This window comes from Pezoporus wallicus, unplaced genomic scaffold, assembly GCF_028554395.1.
Source record: "Pezoporus wallicus isolate ANWC-B61680 ecotype Strahan unplaced genomic scaffold, APGP_CSIRO_Pwel_v1 contig_6364, whole genome shotgun sequence".
NCBI lineage: Eukaryota > Metazoa > Chordata > Aves > Psittaciformes > Psittacidae > Pezoporus > Pezoporus wallicus.
The window spans coordinates 273,742-289,603 of NW_026639198.1; the positions used below are offsets into that span (position 1 = coordinate 273,742).

General features: G+C 55.4%; 1 protein-coding gene across 4 annotated transcripts; it reads right to left on the reverse strand.

The window, feature by feature from the left end:
• Nucleotides 1-1,213: 1,213 nt before the first annotated feature.
• On the reverse strand, nt 1,214-15,707 carry SLC9A5 (solute carrier family 9 member A5). 4 transcript variants are annotated; one of them, XM_057413892.1, is made up of 16 exons: nt 15,522-15,707; nt 10,258-10,560; nt 9,407-9,570; nt 9,033-9,111; nt 8,455-8,632; nt 8,100-8,320; nt 7,714-7,916; nt 6,937-7,026; nt 6,763-6,833; nt 5,793-5,922; nt 5,489-5,577; nt 5,148-5,274; nt 4,848-5,018; nt 3,908-3,977; nt 3,544-3,675; nt 1,214-3,260 (listed from the first exon to the last, which is right to left on the reverse strand). In XM_057413892.1, the coding sequence occupies exons 1-16, from the start codon at nt 15,652-15,654 to the stop codon at nt 2,809-2,811; spliced, it is 2,613 nt and encodes an 870-aa protein (XP_057269875.1). In that variant the 5' UTR covers nt 15,655-15,707; the 3' UTR covers nt 1,214-2,808. The 4 variants fall into 4 exon arrangements, with proteins under 4 accessions (XP_057269875.1, XP_057269873.1, XP_057269874.1 ...); XM_057413890.1 differs by having other exon boundaries at nt 3,503-3,675; XM_057413891.1 differs by having other exon boundaries at nt 3,887-3,977.
• Nucleotides 15,708-15,862: the final 155 nt, after the last annotated feature.

Consider the following 15,862-nt stretch of genomic DNA (forward strand, 5'->3'; position numbering starts at 1 on the left):
TGAGAGGGTTGCAAGTTCTGGGTTACATGAGAAGCAGCTCCTTTGGTTATGCTTTTCTCTCTTCTGGAGGAACAGAGGTTTGGGCTCATGTGTTCGTGGTTTGTCATGGTTCGTGTGTTTTTCCACTGAAGCACTTGAGTATTTTTAGGCTGAAAGAGATGGCTCTGTGCTAAGCTGGAAGGATCACAGCAGCCCTGTGCAGGCACAATGCTGCTGCTATCTCCCTGTAAAGTGAAATACAGAGAATGGAGTATGAGAATGAAAACTGACAGAACCCCGTGGGGAAAGGTGTAGTAGGAACCACCATCTCTGGCCACAGCAAGGCTGGGATTGAGGATGGGAACAGGGGGTTCCAAGCTGCTGGCTGGTGGCCTGCACACACATTAGCTGCTAGGTTCAGATAACTGTGTAGAACAGCATCAACCAGTCCCAGTTTTTCCTGAAGCTGAGATGACTACTTTTCTGAGGGGCTGAATGCCAGAGACTCACCACTTCCAGGAAAACAACCTGGTCAACACAACCTGGTGCACTGCCAAGGCAATCGTCTCTGCAGGGAATACTGGCACTGAGGTCCAGCACACAGAGCACAGCTTGGCCAGCATTGCTAGTCAGTGGAACACAAGGCAGCAGCTTCCAGAGGGACCAGTGCAAAGCTCTGAGTGCTAGTAGCCTTATGGAGACCTTGCCAAAAAGGACCTGTGGGTGATGGTAGATGCTAGACTGAACATGAACCACACATCTTGAACACAAACCACACACCTACCTTGTGAATCAAGTCTCCCTGAGGAGAAGCAAAGCCAGCAGATGGAACGAAGTGCAATGCCACCACATTGCACATCCAATGCAGGATGCTCTGAAACAGACCCATTTGAACCACATGTTTGGCAAAGGTAGAGGAAGTATGGACATGGGATGATGTGGGCTCCCATCACTCTGGTGCTGTGTACAACACTGGAGTTGTAGTGCCCTGCTGGCCTCTTGCTGGCTGCTCCCCACAGCCTGGCCTAATAACAGCTACAGGCAAGCTTCTGTTTGGAAAGAATTTCACATTTTCCACAAACATCCTCAAAACTAGGAAACCCAGTTAGGCACAGTGAGTCTGAGAGGGGGCTGTGGCCTCAGGCGGAGAGGAATAGAGGGAGAACCAAATCAGAATCTGCAGCAACCAGGACATGCAGAGGTTCCCAGAAAGCAGAGAAATCAGACCACGATATCTGCTCCAACTCAGCTTTATTGAACATTACAAAATACTCTGCATATATTTTCACATTAAAACAATATTCTTGCAAATAAGAGATTAAGTCTTGAGTCATCCAGGGTGCCCATGGCTACAGAAAACACTGACTCAGCTAAGGATTTAGTATGGCCCAATATCAGCAATCAAAACCAGAATAAGGCATACCAGAAATGCAAAACTATATAAAAACCTTTTAAAAACTTCATGCTCATCCAGTGGAACAGGTACCAAGCACAATAATAGCCTTTGTTGAGCCTTGCTGACAGCACCAGGGGGTACCACCAGCTTGCCTGCTCCACACTGGGCTCACTCACCCAGTACCTCCAAGTATCCCCAAGTGTCACCTGCTGTCCCAGCACACCCCTGTAGCTGGAACAGGCAGTTATTTACCTGCTCTGGGGCATTACCAGCCCAAATCCCCATTCTTCCTTCAGAGGAGCTAGTGCCCAGCTGCTGTGCTGAGCTTTTGCATGCAGAGCAGCTTTTGGGGAGCAATTCTTGGTCTTTGGGGTGACACCAGGGCTGTTGCCACTGTATCTTACCAGCCTCTCAGGAGGGCCCAAGGGTGGCTGGGAGGTGGTGGCAACAGACCTTGAAGATGCACTTGGTTCTCACCTATCACCCCTGTTGCTGATGTACATTCATACCTGCTGCTTCTTCAATCCTTGCCCCATGACCAGCCCTACCAGCTGATGAGCCCCAAGCAACTGGAGAGACTGGGATGTGGGCAGGATGAATACCAAGGTTGCTATACAGGGCAGCTGCCCCCTACCAGTCTGAAAGCTGAACATGGCATTTTTGGGAACACATCCAGGCCACAGGCATGAGGCTGGCACAGCAGGTTGGCTGCTGGAGGGGCCCTAGCATACAGGTTCACTAGTCGAGCTCCTCATGGAGCCAGAGCCCAGAAGAGCTGCACCCAGTCCTGAGAAGGTCATGTCCTTGCCTCTGTGATACCTCCATAACCCAGGAACACAGAGCTGCCATGGCAAGAAGCCCATCTCTGACCTTCTAGGTGCATCCACGCATGCTGTGAGGAGCCAGCACTGTAGCCACTTTAAAGTCAACAGCCCACCACTGGGTGTGAATGGGCTCCACGTACCAGCACAGCTCCCAGGGCTCTCCCCAGAGGTCTACTCACAGCAGGCTGGAAATCAGCTCCACCATGCTTCTACACCCGTGAGCAGCCGCAACCCATTAACCAGCACCCACACACCCCAGGGCAGCACAGCCACTACAGGATAGAGTCCCCTTGGGATCCCAGCCCTGGGAGGAACATCTCTGCCCTCCCAGCTGCAGAGATACATATCCTGAGAGGAAAAATGAGGTTTGGGGTCTGGGTGAATGGAGGCTGGTACCTGCTGTTGCAGCAGAAATCCCAGTTATCGACTAGTTTGTATCAGTAAGTGCATAGGCAAAGCCCACCCTGCAGTGCAGCTCTGGCAGGAGTAGTGGATTCTTCTGCCACTCCTGATTTATGGAGATACACAAGCTTTACAACTCAAGACAGCAGAATGGCCACAGCCCTCATTCCTTTCACCATCCACAGTGTGCCCTCAGAGGTGGCTCACTCAGTTGAGCATCAGCCCCCTGGGCTCCGTGGTTGGCAGCACCCTGCCCTGCTTCTCTGTGGCCATAAAAGGCTGCATTTCCTGCTGCTCTGCACCACTGGGGTTGCTGTCACTCTGTGACCGCCCATTCTTAGAGACATGGCTGGGGAACTGGAAGCAGGAGCTCTGCTCTGGCATGACTTGGCTCGCAGACTGGAGTTGCTCCTCCCGAACAGGGCAGGCAAACCTCTTGTGCTGAGGTCCACTCTCGATGCCTGGCGGGGAAGCAATGCTCTCCAGGGAGGAGATGCTTTGGTTCCACGCCTTCTGCATATCCACTGGCACGATTTTGGTGGTCTCCGAGGAGATGTAAACAGCCAGACCAGCCTGGTCTCCTTTCCATGGCAGCTCCTTCTCTGCCAAGGTGGGTGAGGGAGGGATGATGCAGGGGCTGGGGCAGACATACAGGCTGTCTGGGGGTGCAGAAGGAGTGACAGTGAGATTTTGCACAGCTCTTGGTTCCTCCTCAGGCTCTGCAAGTATTGCAGAACCAACCACTACCAAATGGTCAGCTGGCCCAGGCATGCAGGAGCCACCAGGGAGGTTCTGCCATGACTCCAGAGCCACAGAGAACAGGGATTCTCCCATTCATGCTCTGCTGACTTTGGGTTTGCCCAGGCCAAAGCAATTTAGTGGCCCAGGAAGGACAAGTTACCTTAATGGCAGCTGCCCTGGCATGGGAGCACCAGTGCCTACCAGAAGCTGTCTTTCCCTGCAGGACATCATCGGTGGCTCGAGCAATGAACACAATCCCTTCATCATCTTCTCTCTCCGTCTCTGAGCCATCGCTCTCCTCCTCCTCGGAGCTGATCATCACCAGGACAGGAGCTGCAGCCAGATGGAGGGAGTTGCTTTGGAGGCTGGAGCACCGTGTAGGGGAGGACTGCACCCATGGGACAAGGACTTGGTGCTAGTACAACCACTTGTGCTGTTGTGCCACCATGCTGGCAGTAAGCAGGCACAGGGGGCTGCTCCCATCCTATCCTATCCCATCTCACGCCACCCCACCCCACCAGGTCCCCATGCAGGACTTGCAGACCTTGCCTGCCACTCGCCTCACCAGCATCCTGCCAGGGGACATTTCTGTGCATCTTGTCATTGGGAGCCTCTCTCGTCACAGAGATGTTCTTCTGTGAAGGAAGAGGGACCATCTGGGACCTGCCCAAGCAAACCCCTAACCCCAGCCCAGATGGCCCTGCAAGATAGGGTAACCCCAGGGACCCAGCTTCCCACCCCAGCCAGATTCCTAGCCCTTAGGCATTGCATCTTCATAGCCCTCCAACAAACAGCTCAGTTTCAATGGCTTCAAAAACCTCCAAATGAGAGAAGATACCTAAGGCTCAATTTAAGCCACGGGGTCTGGATCTGCAGTGATGTTCAGGCTACTTTATGCTGAGTGCTCTTGGAAAACAAATATGGGGCTTCCTCAGGGCTTGGGACTGCTTTGCCCAGGGAAAAGCCACACCACAGCAGTGCTGGGATGGTGAGGACACATGGACATGTAACACCCACGTGCTCACAAAGAGCATATGACAGGCTGAGAGAGCTGGGCTTCTTCAGCCCAGAGAAGGCTCCGAGGAGACCTTAGAGCAGCTCCAGTGCCTAAAGGGGCCACAAGAAACCTGTAGAGGTGTTTTGGACAAGGGTCTGTAGGGACAGGACAAGGGGGAATGGCTTTAACCTGACAGAGGGGAGATTGGCTGCTCCATCCCTGGCAGTGTTCAAGGTCAGGCTGGACAGGGCTTGGAGCAACGTGGTGTAGTGGAAGATGTCCCTGTCCATGGCAGGGAGTTGGAACTGGATGAGCTTTAAGCTCCCTTCCAACTCAAATGACGCTGTGATTCTGTGATATGCAGGACTAAGATGAGATTAGCAGCTTTCCCCACTGTTTCTGCAGCTGCTGATGCCCTTCAGCACCTCACCTACACCCCACTGTCTGCATCCTGGGGGAGGCCAAATCTCAGAGCTAGGAAAGGAGCAGGACGCTGTGGAGTGCTTGCCTTTTTCCTGCCCTTTTCCTTCAGCCTGGCCTTACTCTTGGAGAAGCAGATGTTGTGCTTTGTGGACTTGAAGGTCTCCAGGCGCCTCCTCATGTTCTGACGGAAGATTTCTTTGTCTTGGCGCTCTTGTTTATCTGGAGAGATGAAGTGACGGCTGTAGCTGGCCTTGTACTGGCCGAGGGAGAGGCAAAGAGACACAGGGTGAGCAGCTGGCCCCACAGAGCATACTCCACCCCTGCTCCTCTTGTGGGTGCTGCTACCCTCAGGGTCAACTGCACGCCACGGCGAAGGAGCACTCACCCGCCGGCGTGGCTTGTACAGGTTCCCTCGCAGCACGTGGTGCATGGCAGCATCCTCCTTGTCCCGCCGGCTCCGCACAGTGTCAATCACCTGCATGTCCAGGCACGCACCACTCCCACTCTCCCTCCTGGGGGGAGATGGAGATGGAGATAGAGGTGGAGCGGAGATGGAGATTGAGGTTGAAATGAAGGTGGAGATAGATGGAGTTGGTGGGACTGGGCTACATGCCCCCATCCTATCAGCCCTCTGCCAGCCCTGGCACAACACATCCCCACGTAAAAGGGAAGATGCAGGAGTCCAGTGAGGTCTGCCCAGGGGCTTGGGGGGATGCTTGTACTCACAGGAGGTTTGTGACTGATGACTCCGAAATGGACGTGCGGCTGGGCATTGAGGGCAGAGCCAGCTTGGCAGCAGAGAATGCATGTCCACCCTGGGAGATGAGAGGGCAAAGCTGGCAGCAGGGCAGCAAGAACCTCACTGGTCTGGGGGTTCCCCACTGCCTGTCCTGCGGGTACATGTGTAGCCATACATGATGGAGCCACCACCCCAGGCCACCAGCTCCTGTTGGGGCCATCCCATCACCCGGTCCCCCCCATATGCCCCTGGTGGGGAAGCTGATAGCAACATGGATGTTCAGCTTGATACCTGGTCAACAAAGCTGATAGCATCACGGATGTTTAGCTTGTAGTAAACATCCCAGATCTCATCCCGCAGCCTGTAGGCAGATTTCCGCATCAGGAGCTGGCTCAGGTACTTCTTGTCAAACTGTTCCCACCTGCCATAAGATGAAGACATGGGTGATTAGCGCTCAGGGGTACCACAGACAGGGACCCCTGCCCTGTAAGGTTGACTGTTCAAAGCATGCTGAAAGCAGGCTGCGCACACAGGACCTGGCTCTGCCCAGGGACACACTGCCAGGGAGAGCAGGAGCACAGGGGACATGCTGACCCTTCATCTCTGTCCAAGGGGAAGTCAGAGACAAGTGGGTCTGTGGGAGTGGAACTGGGGCCAACAGCTGCCCAGCTGGAGCCCTTCCCCTCCAGGAAACAGGCTTTTCTCAACCTGTTCCTGTTGCTGTGCTGCAGATAAACACTGTCCAGGACTTAACAGGGCCAGTCCCTCCTCAGTACCCAGCTCCCCACCCATGGAGAGTCACTGGGCCATAGCCCCATGCCCCATGCCCTATCCCTAGCAGTGTTCAAGGCCAGGCTGGACAGGACTTGGAGCAACCGGGTCTAGTAGATGGTTCCTGCCCATGGCAGGAACTGGATGACCTTTAAAGTCTCTTCCAACCCAACCCAAACCATTCTATGACTGCCACCACCACGGACACCCCATGCCTCCCCAGTAGCTCCAGCACAAGCAAGCAATGCCAGCTCCTGCAGCATCCCCAGGTCCACCTGCCTGACCTCTCTCTAGGATGCTTTAGGTACTTCGGTCTGATGTATAATAGGAGGCAGATGGTCCCTTTCCAGATGGACTGACTGATGGACATACAGCCTTCTTTGTCCTACTGCCCTGCCTACAGCCAGGCTGTCCTGCAATGTCCCCATGACTGGCATTATGTCCCTCTTCCACCTGATGGCCGGCAGAGGATCCTGGGTAAGATACTCACTTGTCCCGCCAGTAATGGTAGCCATGGTGCCCCACAATATCCTCCACTGCTGCCATGATGTGGTCAAAGGCCTTGAGTGAGGAGAAGAGGGTGAAAGCAGTGACAAGGCTGCAGGTGCCCCAGGAGTGCTGACGCAGCACAGGGAGCCAGGCAGCCTTCACTACCAGCACCTACGTGCTCATGCAGCTCCTCATTCAGCGTGGGCTTGTGGTGGTCACTGCGCTTCACCTTCAGCCACGTCACCAGGGGTTTGATGGTGAGGCCCTGGAATGCAGGAAAAGGCAAGGGAAAGACTGGGAGGGCAAGAGGGTGAGTGGCTGGGGCAAGGGAAGCAGAAGTAGCAAGAAGTCCCTAAACCATGTCACTAAGGGACATGGATTAGTGGTGGACTTGGCAGTCCTGGGGTAAAGGTTGGACTTGATGATCTTAAAGGTCTTTTCCAACTCAGTTGATTTTAAGATTCTATGAAGTGACTGGGAACAGCAGCTATGCCAGCAGCACATACCCCTACCAACCCGAGCCTCTGTGCCTGGACCTCGGTGATACTCCCATGTCCAAGGCAGCAACCATGTTGTACCCCGTCAAGTCCCCTTTCCCCTACGATCACATCCATCCACCCTTTGTCTCCCCTTCCCAGGGTGGAGGGACTGCAGAGCCAGGGGCCATCAGCAGCATTGTAAAGAGAACATTCTCAACACACTGTTGCTGTTGTTGGAGCCAACCCCAGAACAAGAAGCCAATGGGGAAACAATGTGGAGCATGGCCCCACTATTGCAACAGTCACCACCATGGCCCTCCACACCAGCCTGGTGATGGATGAAGTGCCAAGAGGCACCGAGAACCAAAGAAGTACTGGCCCCAAGCACATGGCCCCAAGCACCCGCCTGGCCCCGCAGGCCACCTCTGGGGCAAGAAGGCAGCACTGGAGAAGGGCACACTGCCCATCCTCACCTGCACAATGACAGTGAAGAACACCACCACAATGGTCGTTGCCACAAAATAGTCCTTGGCTTTCACCTTTGTCCTGTCCAGCAGGATGACCAGGGCAAAGGCCACGGCCCCGCGGAGGCCACCATATGACATGACCACTTGGTCTATCCTGTCCAGAGGAATGAGGCGGAAGCGGTTGAGCACACAGGTCTGCAGGACAACACCTAGGAAAGGAGAAGGAGAGCCTGGGATGCTGGCAGGGATGCTGGGATGCTCCTGGAGATGGGGCAAACCACAGCCAGGAACCATGGCTGGCCTCATATCCCAGCATTTCTTGGGGAATGCCACTTTTTGATATGAAAAGAGCTGGGTTTTTACTGGCCAGAGGCACTGAGGAGCAGACTTACCCACAGCTCTGAAGAGCAGGATATAGAACAGGGTGCCCAGCACCAGTGCTGTGTCCCATGCCCATTTGGAGGTGTCCACTGCCGAGATGCCCAGAAACATGAAGATGATGGTTTCTGAGCTGCTGGCCAGTGTCTTCATGGTGTACTTGACCGTGGTGCGGGACTTCTGGGAGATATTGGCTTCTACATACTTCTTGCAGCAGATCCCACAGAAGGTGACTCTGCAGAGGGGCAGAAGGAGTTGGCATGACCTTGCGGTGGGATAAGGAGTGGGTCTGCTCACCACCTCTTGCTGCTCAGCACTTCACCCCTAATTTCCTGGACCCCCCACTCCATGGGATGCCCCAGAACTCACGCCAGGATGGAGGAGAGTGAGACCATCTCAGCAACAAGGTATGCAACATAGGCCAGGAGGAAAACGAAGAGTGGCTCGATGATGCGCACGTGCTTGGTGAACCGTGTGATCAGGGCCAGGAGGAAGGCAAAGAGCAGCCCCACAGCCGTGCCCCCCAGGCTCACCAGGAAGAAGGAAGCTGGTGGGGGGAGAAGACTCATCTGCACTATAAGCAATTGAGCCCAGCTCCTGTGCCCCCATGACCATACCATGCTGGGCTGGCCCTTGTGCTCCCACCCGGCTCCCCACCAAAGTGTCCCATGATGACAGCCAGGATGTGTAGATGAGGCCCTTAGTGATATGGTTCATTGGTGGCCCTGGCAGTGCTGGGAAATGGTTGGACTTTATGATCTTGAAGGTTTTTTCCAACCTGGTTGATTCTATGATTATGATTTTATTATTCTGATTATGTGACCACTTGGGATGGAGATGACAGAGCTGTGGTGCTCACTGCCACAGAGCAGGACAGCACCTATGCTTTCCTCCAGCACTACCACACTGGTGGAGAAGATGGAGGGGCTGGTGGGGCACATACTTACCTACCCCCTTCACGTAGTCTGTGGCACGGATATGCTCTGGGCCCAGCTCCACAAAAGAGTTGAAGACCTTGTACAGCACCTGCAGGCAAGGCAAATGCCTTGGGGAAGGCAGGGTATTATCCTGCCTTGAAAGGGACAGCACCCATGGGCAGGATGGACCCTGCAGAAGAGGCTTCACCCACCCCAAATCTGTCAGGCAACACAGCTCATCTCAACAGGCAAAGTCCCACAGGGACAGGAGAGAAAAAAGGCCAAGAGAGCATAGGGATGCCCCCAGTTGAGGATGTCACCTGCATCCTCTGCCTGTCCTGGGGGGCTCCAGCACTCTGGCCCAAACCTGGTTCCACATTAGGGTCCCCCAAGCTTCAACTCACCACAGTGACAGCATCATTCAGGAGAGACTCGCCAAACACGATGATGAAGAGGGTCTCATTTACATGGACCTCTTCAAAGACAGCCAGCACTGCCACAGGGTCCACAGCTGAGATGAGGCTGCCAAAGAGCAGGAAATCCATCAACCCAGCTTCAACACCTGGATCTGCTAGGACAGAAGGACCAAGTTCAGGCAGACCATCTGCCCCAGAGTCCCTCTCATCAGCCTGAAACAAGCCAATCCCTCATCTGCTCCTGGTCATCTGGCTGCAGCATCCCACCTTGGGATGCAGTGGGCTGAGCCTGGGAGTGCTCACAGATGTCTGGGGTCTCCCAAGCAAAGCACATTCTTGCTGCAACATGAGGGCAGCAGGGCTTGGATGTCCCCCTTGCACCCAGGTGCATTGCTGCCCCTTCAGTAGGTATAGACCAGACCAAAGGAGGCTTAGCAGCCCCACCTCAGGTCCAGGCATCAAGTGGTTCCTGAGGACTCAGTAGAGCTCAAACCACAGCCCAGGCCCCCAAAGGCCAGTAGCTCAAGCAAAGGACAGGGAACACAGCAGTGAGCCAGCAGAGCTAGTCAAACTCTGGGACAAAAATAGCAAAGACATGAGTCACCCAGTGCCAAGGCAGACCCATTTGTCCTGCATGCTTGACAGTCTTGCCAGAGCACTGTTCCTGGGATGCCAGGACCCCGCTCCTGCTATAATTCCTGGGAGTCCATGGCAGGGCCAGGCAGTGGACTCTGAACCTGGGGGTACTTTGCACCTCCAACTTATCTTTTGGGTTGGGTGATGGCGATGGTTGGTTGGGTTGGGGATGTGGTCTAAGCTGAACAGCCCTGTGCACGCACCCATAACCCCGGCCCGATGCAGCCCCCAGAGTGCAGTGCCAGTGGTGAAGGAGTTCCAGAGGGTGCCCACCACCGCGTAGGTGAGGATGGCACCGATGTTGTCGAAGAACAGTCGGCTGGGCATGAAGTAGCCTGAGTCAAGCACGATGGGGGGCAGAAGGAAGAGGAAGAACATGTTGGGCTCCAGCTGGTACTCAGCTTTCTTTGCCACAGCCAACACAATGCCCCCCAGGCCCAGCCCCAGCAGGATGAGGAGGCAGCTCTCCGGCACGATGGACGTCACCTTCCTTGACAGGTGGAAAACTAGAAGGAAAGGAGGAATGAGAGCATCAGCTAAACAGACAGAGCATCTCAGATCCACAAGCTCCACAGAAGGCTTGGTTGACACATAACAGACGCCAGGGAGGACAAAGGAGCACTTAAGGCAGCTTTGTGGCCATGTGTGTACAGACCTTCCAGCTAGCTCCCAGGTCAGGATTTCAGGTACCTGACCTTTTGGGAATTTCCTTTCCTCCTCAGCCACTGTCTATCAAGCCAAGCAGCCAGGAATTTTGCTTTGCTTGGCCTCTGGTATTTGCCCTTAATGGCTCAAAGCAGCCAGCAAGCATGTTCACAGTGTCACAAGCAATGCTGGCTGCTGTTTGAGACATCCTGGTTCACCGGGACACATTACCCCACTCAGAGATGAGGATGCTCAGCCCTGGTGATGAGGTGACCTTGTTTGCAGCCGTCTGAGCAAGCAGGGGGAGCAGCATGCAAAACACTGCAGCACTAGGCAGTCTCCATGCCCTCAGCACCAGCTAAACTATGTGCATGCAAAAACCAGGCACAAAGGAGCTGCAAATCTAGAGATCAGTTTATTCCCTATGAGGTTTGGACCAAATCTTAAGCTGCCACAGATCAGGATATATTTTTAAAGCCTGCTGGTTATGTTCGGTATTCATCCATCAGCAATGTGGCAGTGAGCCTGCAGCTCAGGCACAAGCCAGTAAAACGTCACACCAGACAGCACAGGGCACTCGTTCCTCCAGGCAGCCTTGTCCCCAAGGCCAGGGCATCCCGCGTAATCACAAATTATTCCAGCTTTCTGGTGGGCAAGCCCCCACCCCTGAGGATTTCTCCAGCCTAGAGTAGGGTGGTGTATTTTTGGTACCCCTCAAAGGGCAGTGCTTGGGGCAAGGCTGTTAAGGGTCACAGTGGTTTTGCTCCCCTCATTGTTGAGTTCTGCATTCATCCAGCCCACCTCTCTAGCTTGACTTGGTCATCAGATGAAGAAACCTCCTTTCGGGCATTGGGTTCTGGAGCCACCCCTGTCCTTGAGCAGCCAGCAGGTACAACGGACAACATGGCAGCCTCTGAGCCATCACATGGCTGCAATCCCAGCCCTGCTGCCAACCCAAAACCCAGTCCCTAAAGCCCTTTAGCTGGATTAGAGATGCCTGTTGCTTGTGCCAAGTCATCCTGCCAGAAGGAAAGCTGTGCTGTGGTCACACACCAACCCAAGGTCACTTGGCTTCTTTCCTCCTTAGGAACCCCCATGGACACACCTTAAGTTCTGCTTAGGCCAGGGTCCTGTCTCCAGTGCCGTAGACCTGGAGAGGAGCCCAGGAACAAGCAGCACTTCATCATCAGGTTTCCATGCCCTTGACTTTTCCCTTTGAATCTGCCCCACCCCTGCTCTATCCTTTCTGGGGCAGGTCCCAGAGTCCCTGAGATGCAGACACCCTGGAAACTGAGGCCATCACCTCCTGTTCATCCTTTCTTCTTTCCTAACATCCCTTAGTTGATTTGCTTTCCTTTGCTGCAGCTGAGCACTGAATAAGAGGAGATAACTCAACCTCAGAGATCTGATTCTTAACTAGAGACAACATCTTTGAGCCCACCACCAAATGTGCAGGCTAAGGGTTGCTTTTCCTCCTGCTGAGACCTTCCCAGTGACCGGCACTGCTCCTTGGCATGGTGAGCCATGTCCGTGCTGTCCTGGTGAGCTCCAGCACTGCTTCCCTGCCATAACACACCAGGAACATTGCCTCAGCCATGAGGAGAGGGGCAACCACCTGAAGGGGAAAGAGCTGCAGAGCACCCATGGCCAAGCCTCCATCATGGCTCTGTGGCTTGTCTGCAGAGCCTAGGGCATCCCATTTGCCCCCATCTGCCTTCACGTGATCCAGCCATGGAGGCAGGAGCAATATGGACACTACAGCCTTCCCATCCCACTCACAGGCCGGAGAAGGGCTGGCTGAGCTCCAGCCCAGCGGAATTCTCACTAAATGACTGCAGAAGCTATGGCAAAGCCCTGTTCACCCCACATAAGCCAGGCAAAGGCAGTGCTGGTGGGTACATGGTGCCTGTAGCATGCTGCAAAATCACTTCCCGCCCACAGAAACACAGCTCCAAGTTTTCCAGAAAGGAACAAGGCGTCCGGCCTCTTTCTGCACGCTTGGGATCATTGCCAAGATCCCTGCTCCGGCAACCCATATGCACTTTCCGTGCTGCAGAGATATGCCCTCCCTGGCTGGAGAGATTTGAGAGAGCCCACAGAGATGCTATGGGGACATGGCTCCTGGCTGTCATCCATCATTCCTTCCCCCAAGCCAAAAACTTGGGCAAAGAAGGGAGCAGCATCGATGGGAAAGACCTTGCTTGTTCACAAAGCCCCTGGCTGAGGAGGAATGCTGCCATCCTCCCAAGTGAATAACAGCACACGAGCTCCTTTGTGCCGCGGGAAGCAGTCAGCAGGGACGGATAGAACAAGCTCTAATTTTACACACACTAGTCAAGGATTTCAGTATTAAAGGTTCCCACAGCAACAGTAACTTAGCCACATGTGAATTAACTTCAGAGCCATAATCTACTCTCAGGCATTTATAATAAATGATTTGCCATTGGCAAGACTCGGATTCAAAACCTGCCTCTGCTCCTCTGATGCTGGGGGAATGGCGAAACACCTAAACCAAGACATGAGCACCGGGGGACAGAGGTGATGGTGCAAAGGGAGAGGGTTGTGACCCATGGGGTGCTGCTGGGTGGAAAAAGTTGCCACCACTGCACTTAAATTCAATGGCAGTTCAGCCCTTGACTTCAAGGGTAACCAAATTCTGACCAAGGAACATCATCGGGTGTTCAAGGCCAGGTTGGACGGGGCTTAGAGCAACATGGTGTAGTGGAAGGTGTCCCTGCCCATGGCAGAGGGTTGGAAATGGATGAGCTTTAAGGTCCCTTCCAACACAAACCAGTCTGGGATTCTATGATTCTGACAAAGTCCTGCCAAAGGGGCAACTGTGGGAGCATGTCTGGGGCAATGCTGATCACCCCTCTCCCCACACCTGTTCAAGAAGACCTGTGCTCTGACCAGGGATGGAAAAGGCAGCAAAGCCTGAATGATGCCTCACTGTGCAGGAAGGCAACACCCAAGCCAGTTTCTCCCTGCCCCGGATGTTTGCTAGGGGCACCCTGGCATCGTGACTGCCTTGGAGAACAGAGACCACAGTGTCATTTCCCCATCACCCAGGCGCAGGGCCGCTTCCTCCTCTGCAGTCACAGGGCTGTGAGCTGGCAGCCCAGTGCTACAACTCCAATGGCTCCTCTGCATCAGCCTATGCCCAGGGTCCATGGTGCTGCAGCCGGTGCTGCCCCTCTGCTCCAAAGCATCCTTCACCCCTGGCTCCACCTTGTCTGGCCTCCTGTGTGCCCTGGGGACTATGTGTGCCACCTCCAGGGTCACCAGCTGCATGGTCCCATGTCAGGGAGCATGAGATCCTGAGGCCATGTGGATGTGGAGTGACCTACTGGATGGGACTGCTTGCAGCCCTTGCCCCCAGGTGTGGATGTTGCTCCTAGCTCCAGGCTCCCAGTATCCATTGGACTCACTGGATGTACTGAGCCAGGCAGCCCAGAGCTACTGACCACCAGGGTTGTGTCTCCCAGATGACAGTGGCCATCAGCTTGCCTCAGGCCTTGAAGAGCATGGCGGGGTTGGGGACTTGGGAATGGCCCCAGCTTGCTCCCGCACAGCATCCTGGATAGGATGAGGCAAGGGTGATGATGGGAGCACATCAAGGAAAACCCACACAGGGAGCCGCTCCAGGGAGGTGCTTGAGATAATCAAATAAAAGCCACTGAAAGGAATCGCCTCTCTCATCTTTTGCAGGTAGGAGAGACTTAGCAGCTGGAGGTGGCAGAGCTGAAGACAGAGGGTTACATTTTTAAGCCTACGATGTCCTTTAATTCATTCCTCGTGATGCTATAGATCTCCCTTGTGAGAAGGCGAGAAAGGAGAGAAGCACGAGCTCCGTGGCCATGGGTTCAGTGATCCTTGGAGATAGGCAGAGACCAGCTGGTGCTCACAGCAGAGGCTGAATGCTGCATACTGAGACCTACTGCTGGTCCCTCACTGCTCAGACTCTCCCCCACCTAACTCTGAACCCACACTTCTTGAGCCAGCTCCAAACTATGAGGATGCCTGTGCCCCCTGCCACAGGGGCTGTGCCCACAGTGTGACCTCCGAGGAGGAAACAAACCTGCCTCAAGGACACGGCCTCATCCCCTGAGCCCAGCACCAGGGCACTACTGGGGATCAGCCCTCTGGGGACCCTGGTCAGCACCCATACATGGGCATCCCCTCCCCAGCACCCAGGGTGCAGGGGAGGGCACAGCCCTGCAGCACCTCACCCACCTCCTCCTTGCACCTTCCTCCTCCTCCTTGCCTCCGCCCTGGCTCCGTGGTCCGGTGCTGGGGAGCACAAGAGTCTGAGGCCATGTGAATGTGGAGTGACCCACAGCAGGGGATCACAGGCACGAACCCATCTCCAGGCTGCTGGGGACACGTCTTGCCCAACACCTGCACCACTGGGTGTACTTCCTGGGGCTGGGGGGCTACCAAGCAGTCTCCAGCCCAGCTGATAGCATGCGCTGTGCCAGCCTCTGGGGCACGGGACATCTTTTGGGGGCATCTCTGCTCAGCTCTTCTCATGAGCCCTCCCTCTGTGCCCACCCATCCATCCGTCAATTGCAGGGAAAACAGGCACAGGCCCCTGTGTTGTTCCGCTGGCTGTGCCTTCACTTCGTCCCAGGGAAGGGGATGGGGGATGAGCCATGGGGTCGTACCGGGCACGCAGCCCTGGGAGGCAGTGGCACCCTCACCTCGCATACAGGGATGTCGTACCCCACCCTACCCTCTCCGCGATGGGCGCAGGAGCTCCCCGTGCCCCGGGGGACGGGAGCTGGGGAAGCGGTGACGGGGGACAGGACACACGGACACTCACCGATCTTGGCTAGGCTGGCCACTAGGATCCAGGCGGCCACCAGGCAGGGAGCCTGCACTTCCTGCCACTGCCACCGCAGCAGCTCAACGCTCGCCGGGGCGGCGGGACTAGGGGAGGCCGTCTGCGGCTGCATGGCCGCATCCCTCCGCGCCGTTCCTGCCGCTCCTCGCCGCTCTGCCGCGATACCGGCCCTTGCCGCGTCACGCGCACATCCGCGCCGGGCCGGCCCCCTCCGCCACCGGCTCCGCCAGCCCCTCCCTCCCGCCAACCCTCTCGGTATTGCCGGGGGCCCCGGTAATGGCTTGCACACCCCGCGCACTCTGCTCCGCCGCGCCCCGACT

Excerpts from the sequence above, each read along its gene's own strand:
- SLC9A5 (XM_057413889.1), bottom strand. The coding sequence starts at position 15,654 with ATGCAGCCGCAGACGGCCTCCCCTAGTCCCGCCGCCCCGGCGAGCGTT. Across the intron at positions 10,561-15,521 it reads GGCCAGCCTAGCCAAGATCG|TTTTCCACCTGTCAAGGAAG; the intron begins GTGAGTGTCCGT and ends CTTTCCTTCTAG. Across the intron at positions 3,261-3,502 it reads CCAGGGCAGCTGCCATTAAG|ACAGCCTGTATGTCTGCCCC; the intron begins GTAACTTGTCCT and ends CTGCACCCCCAG.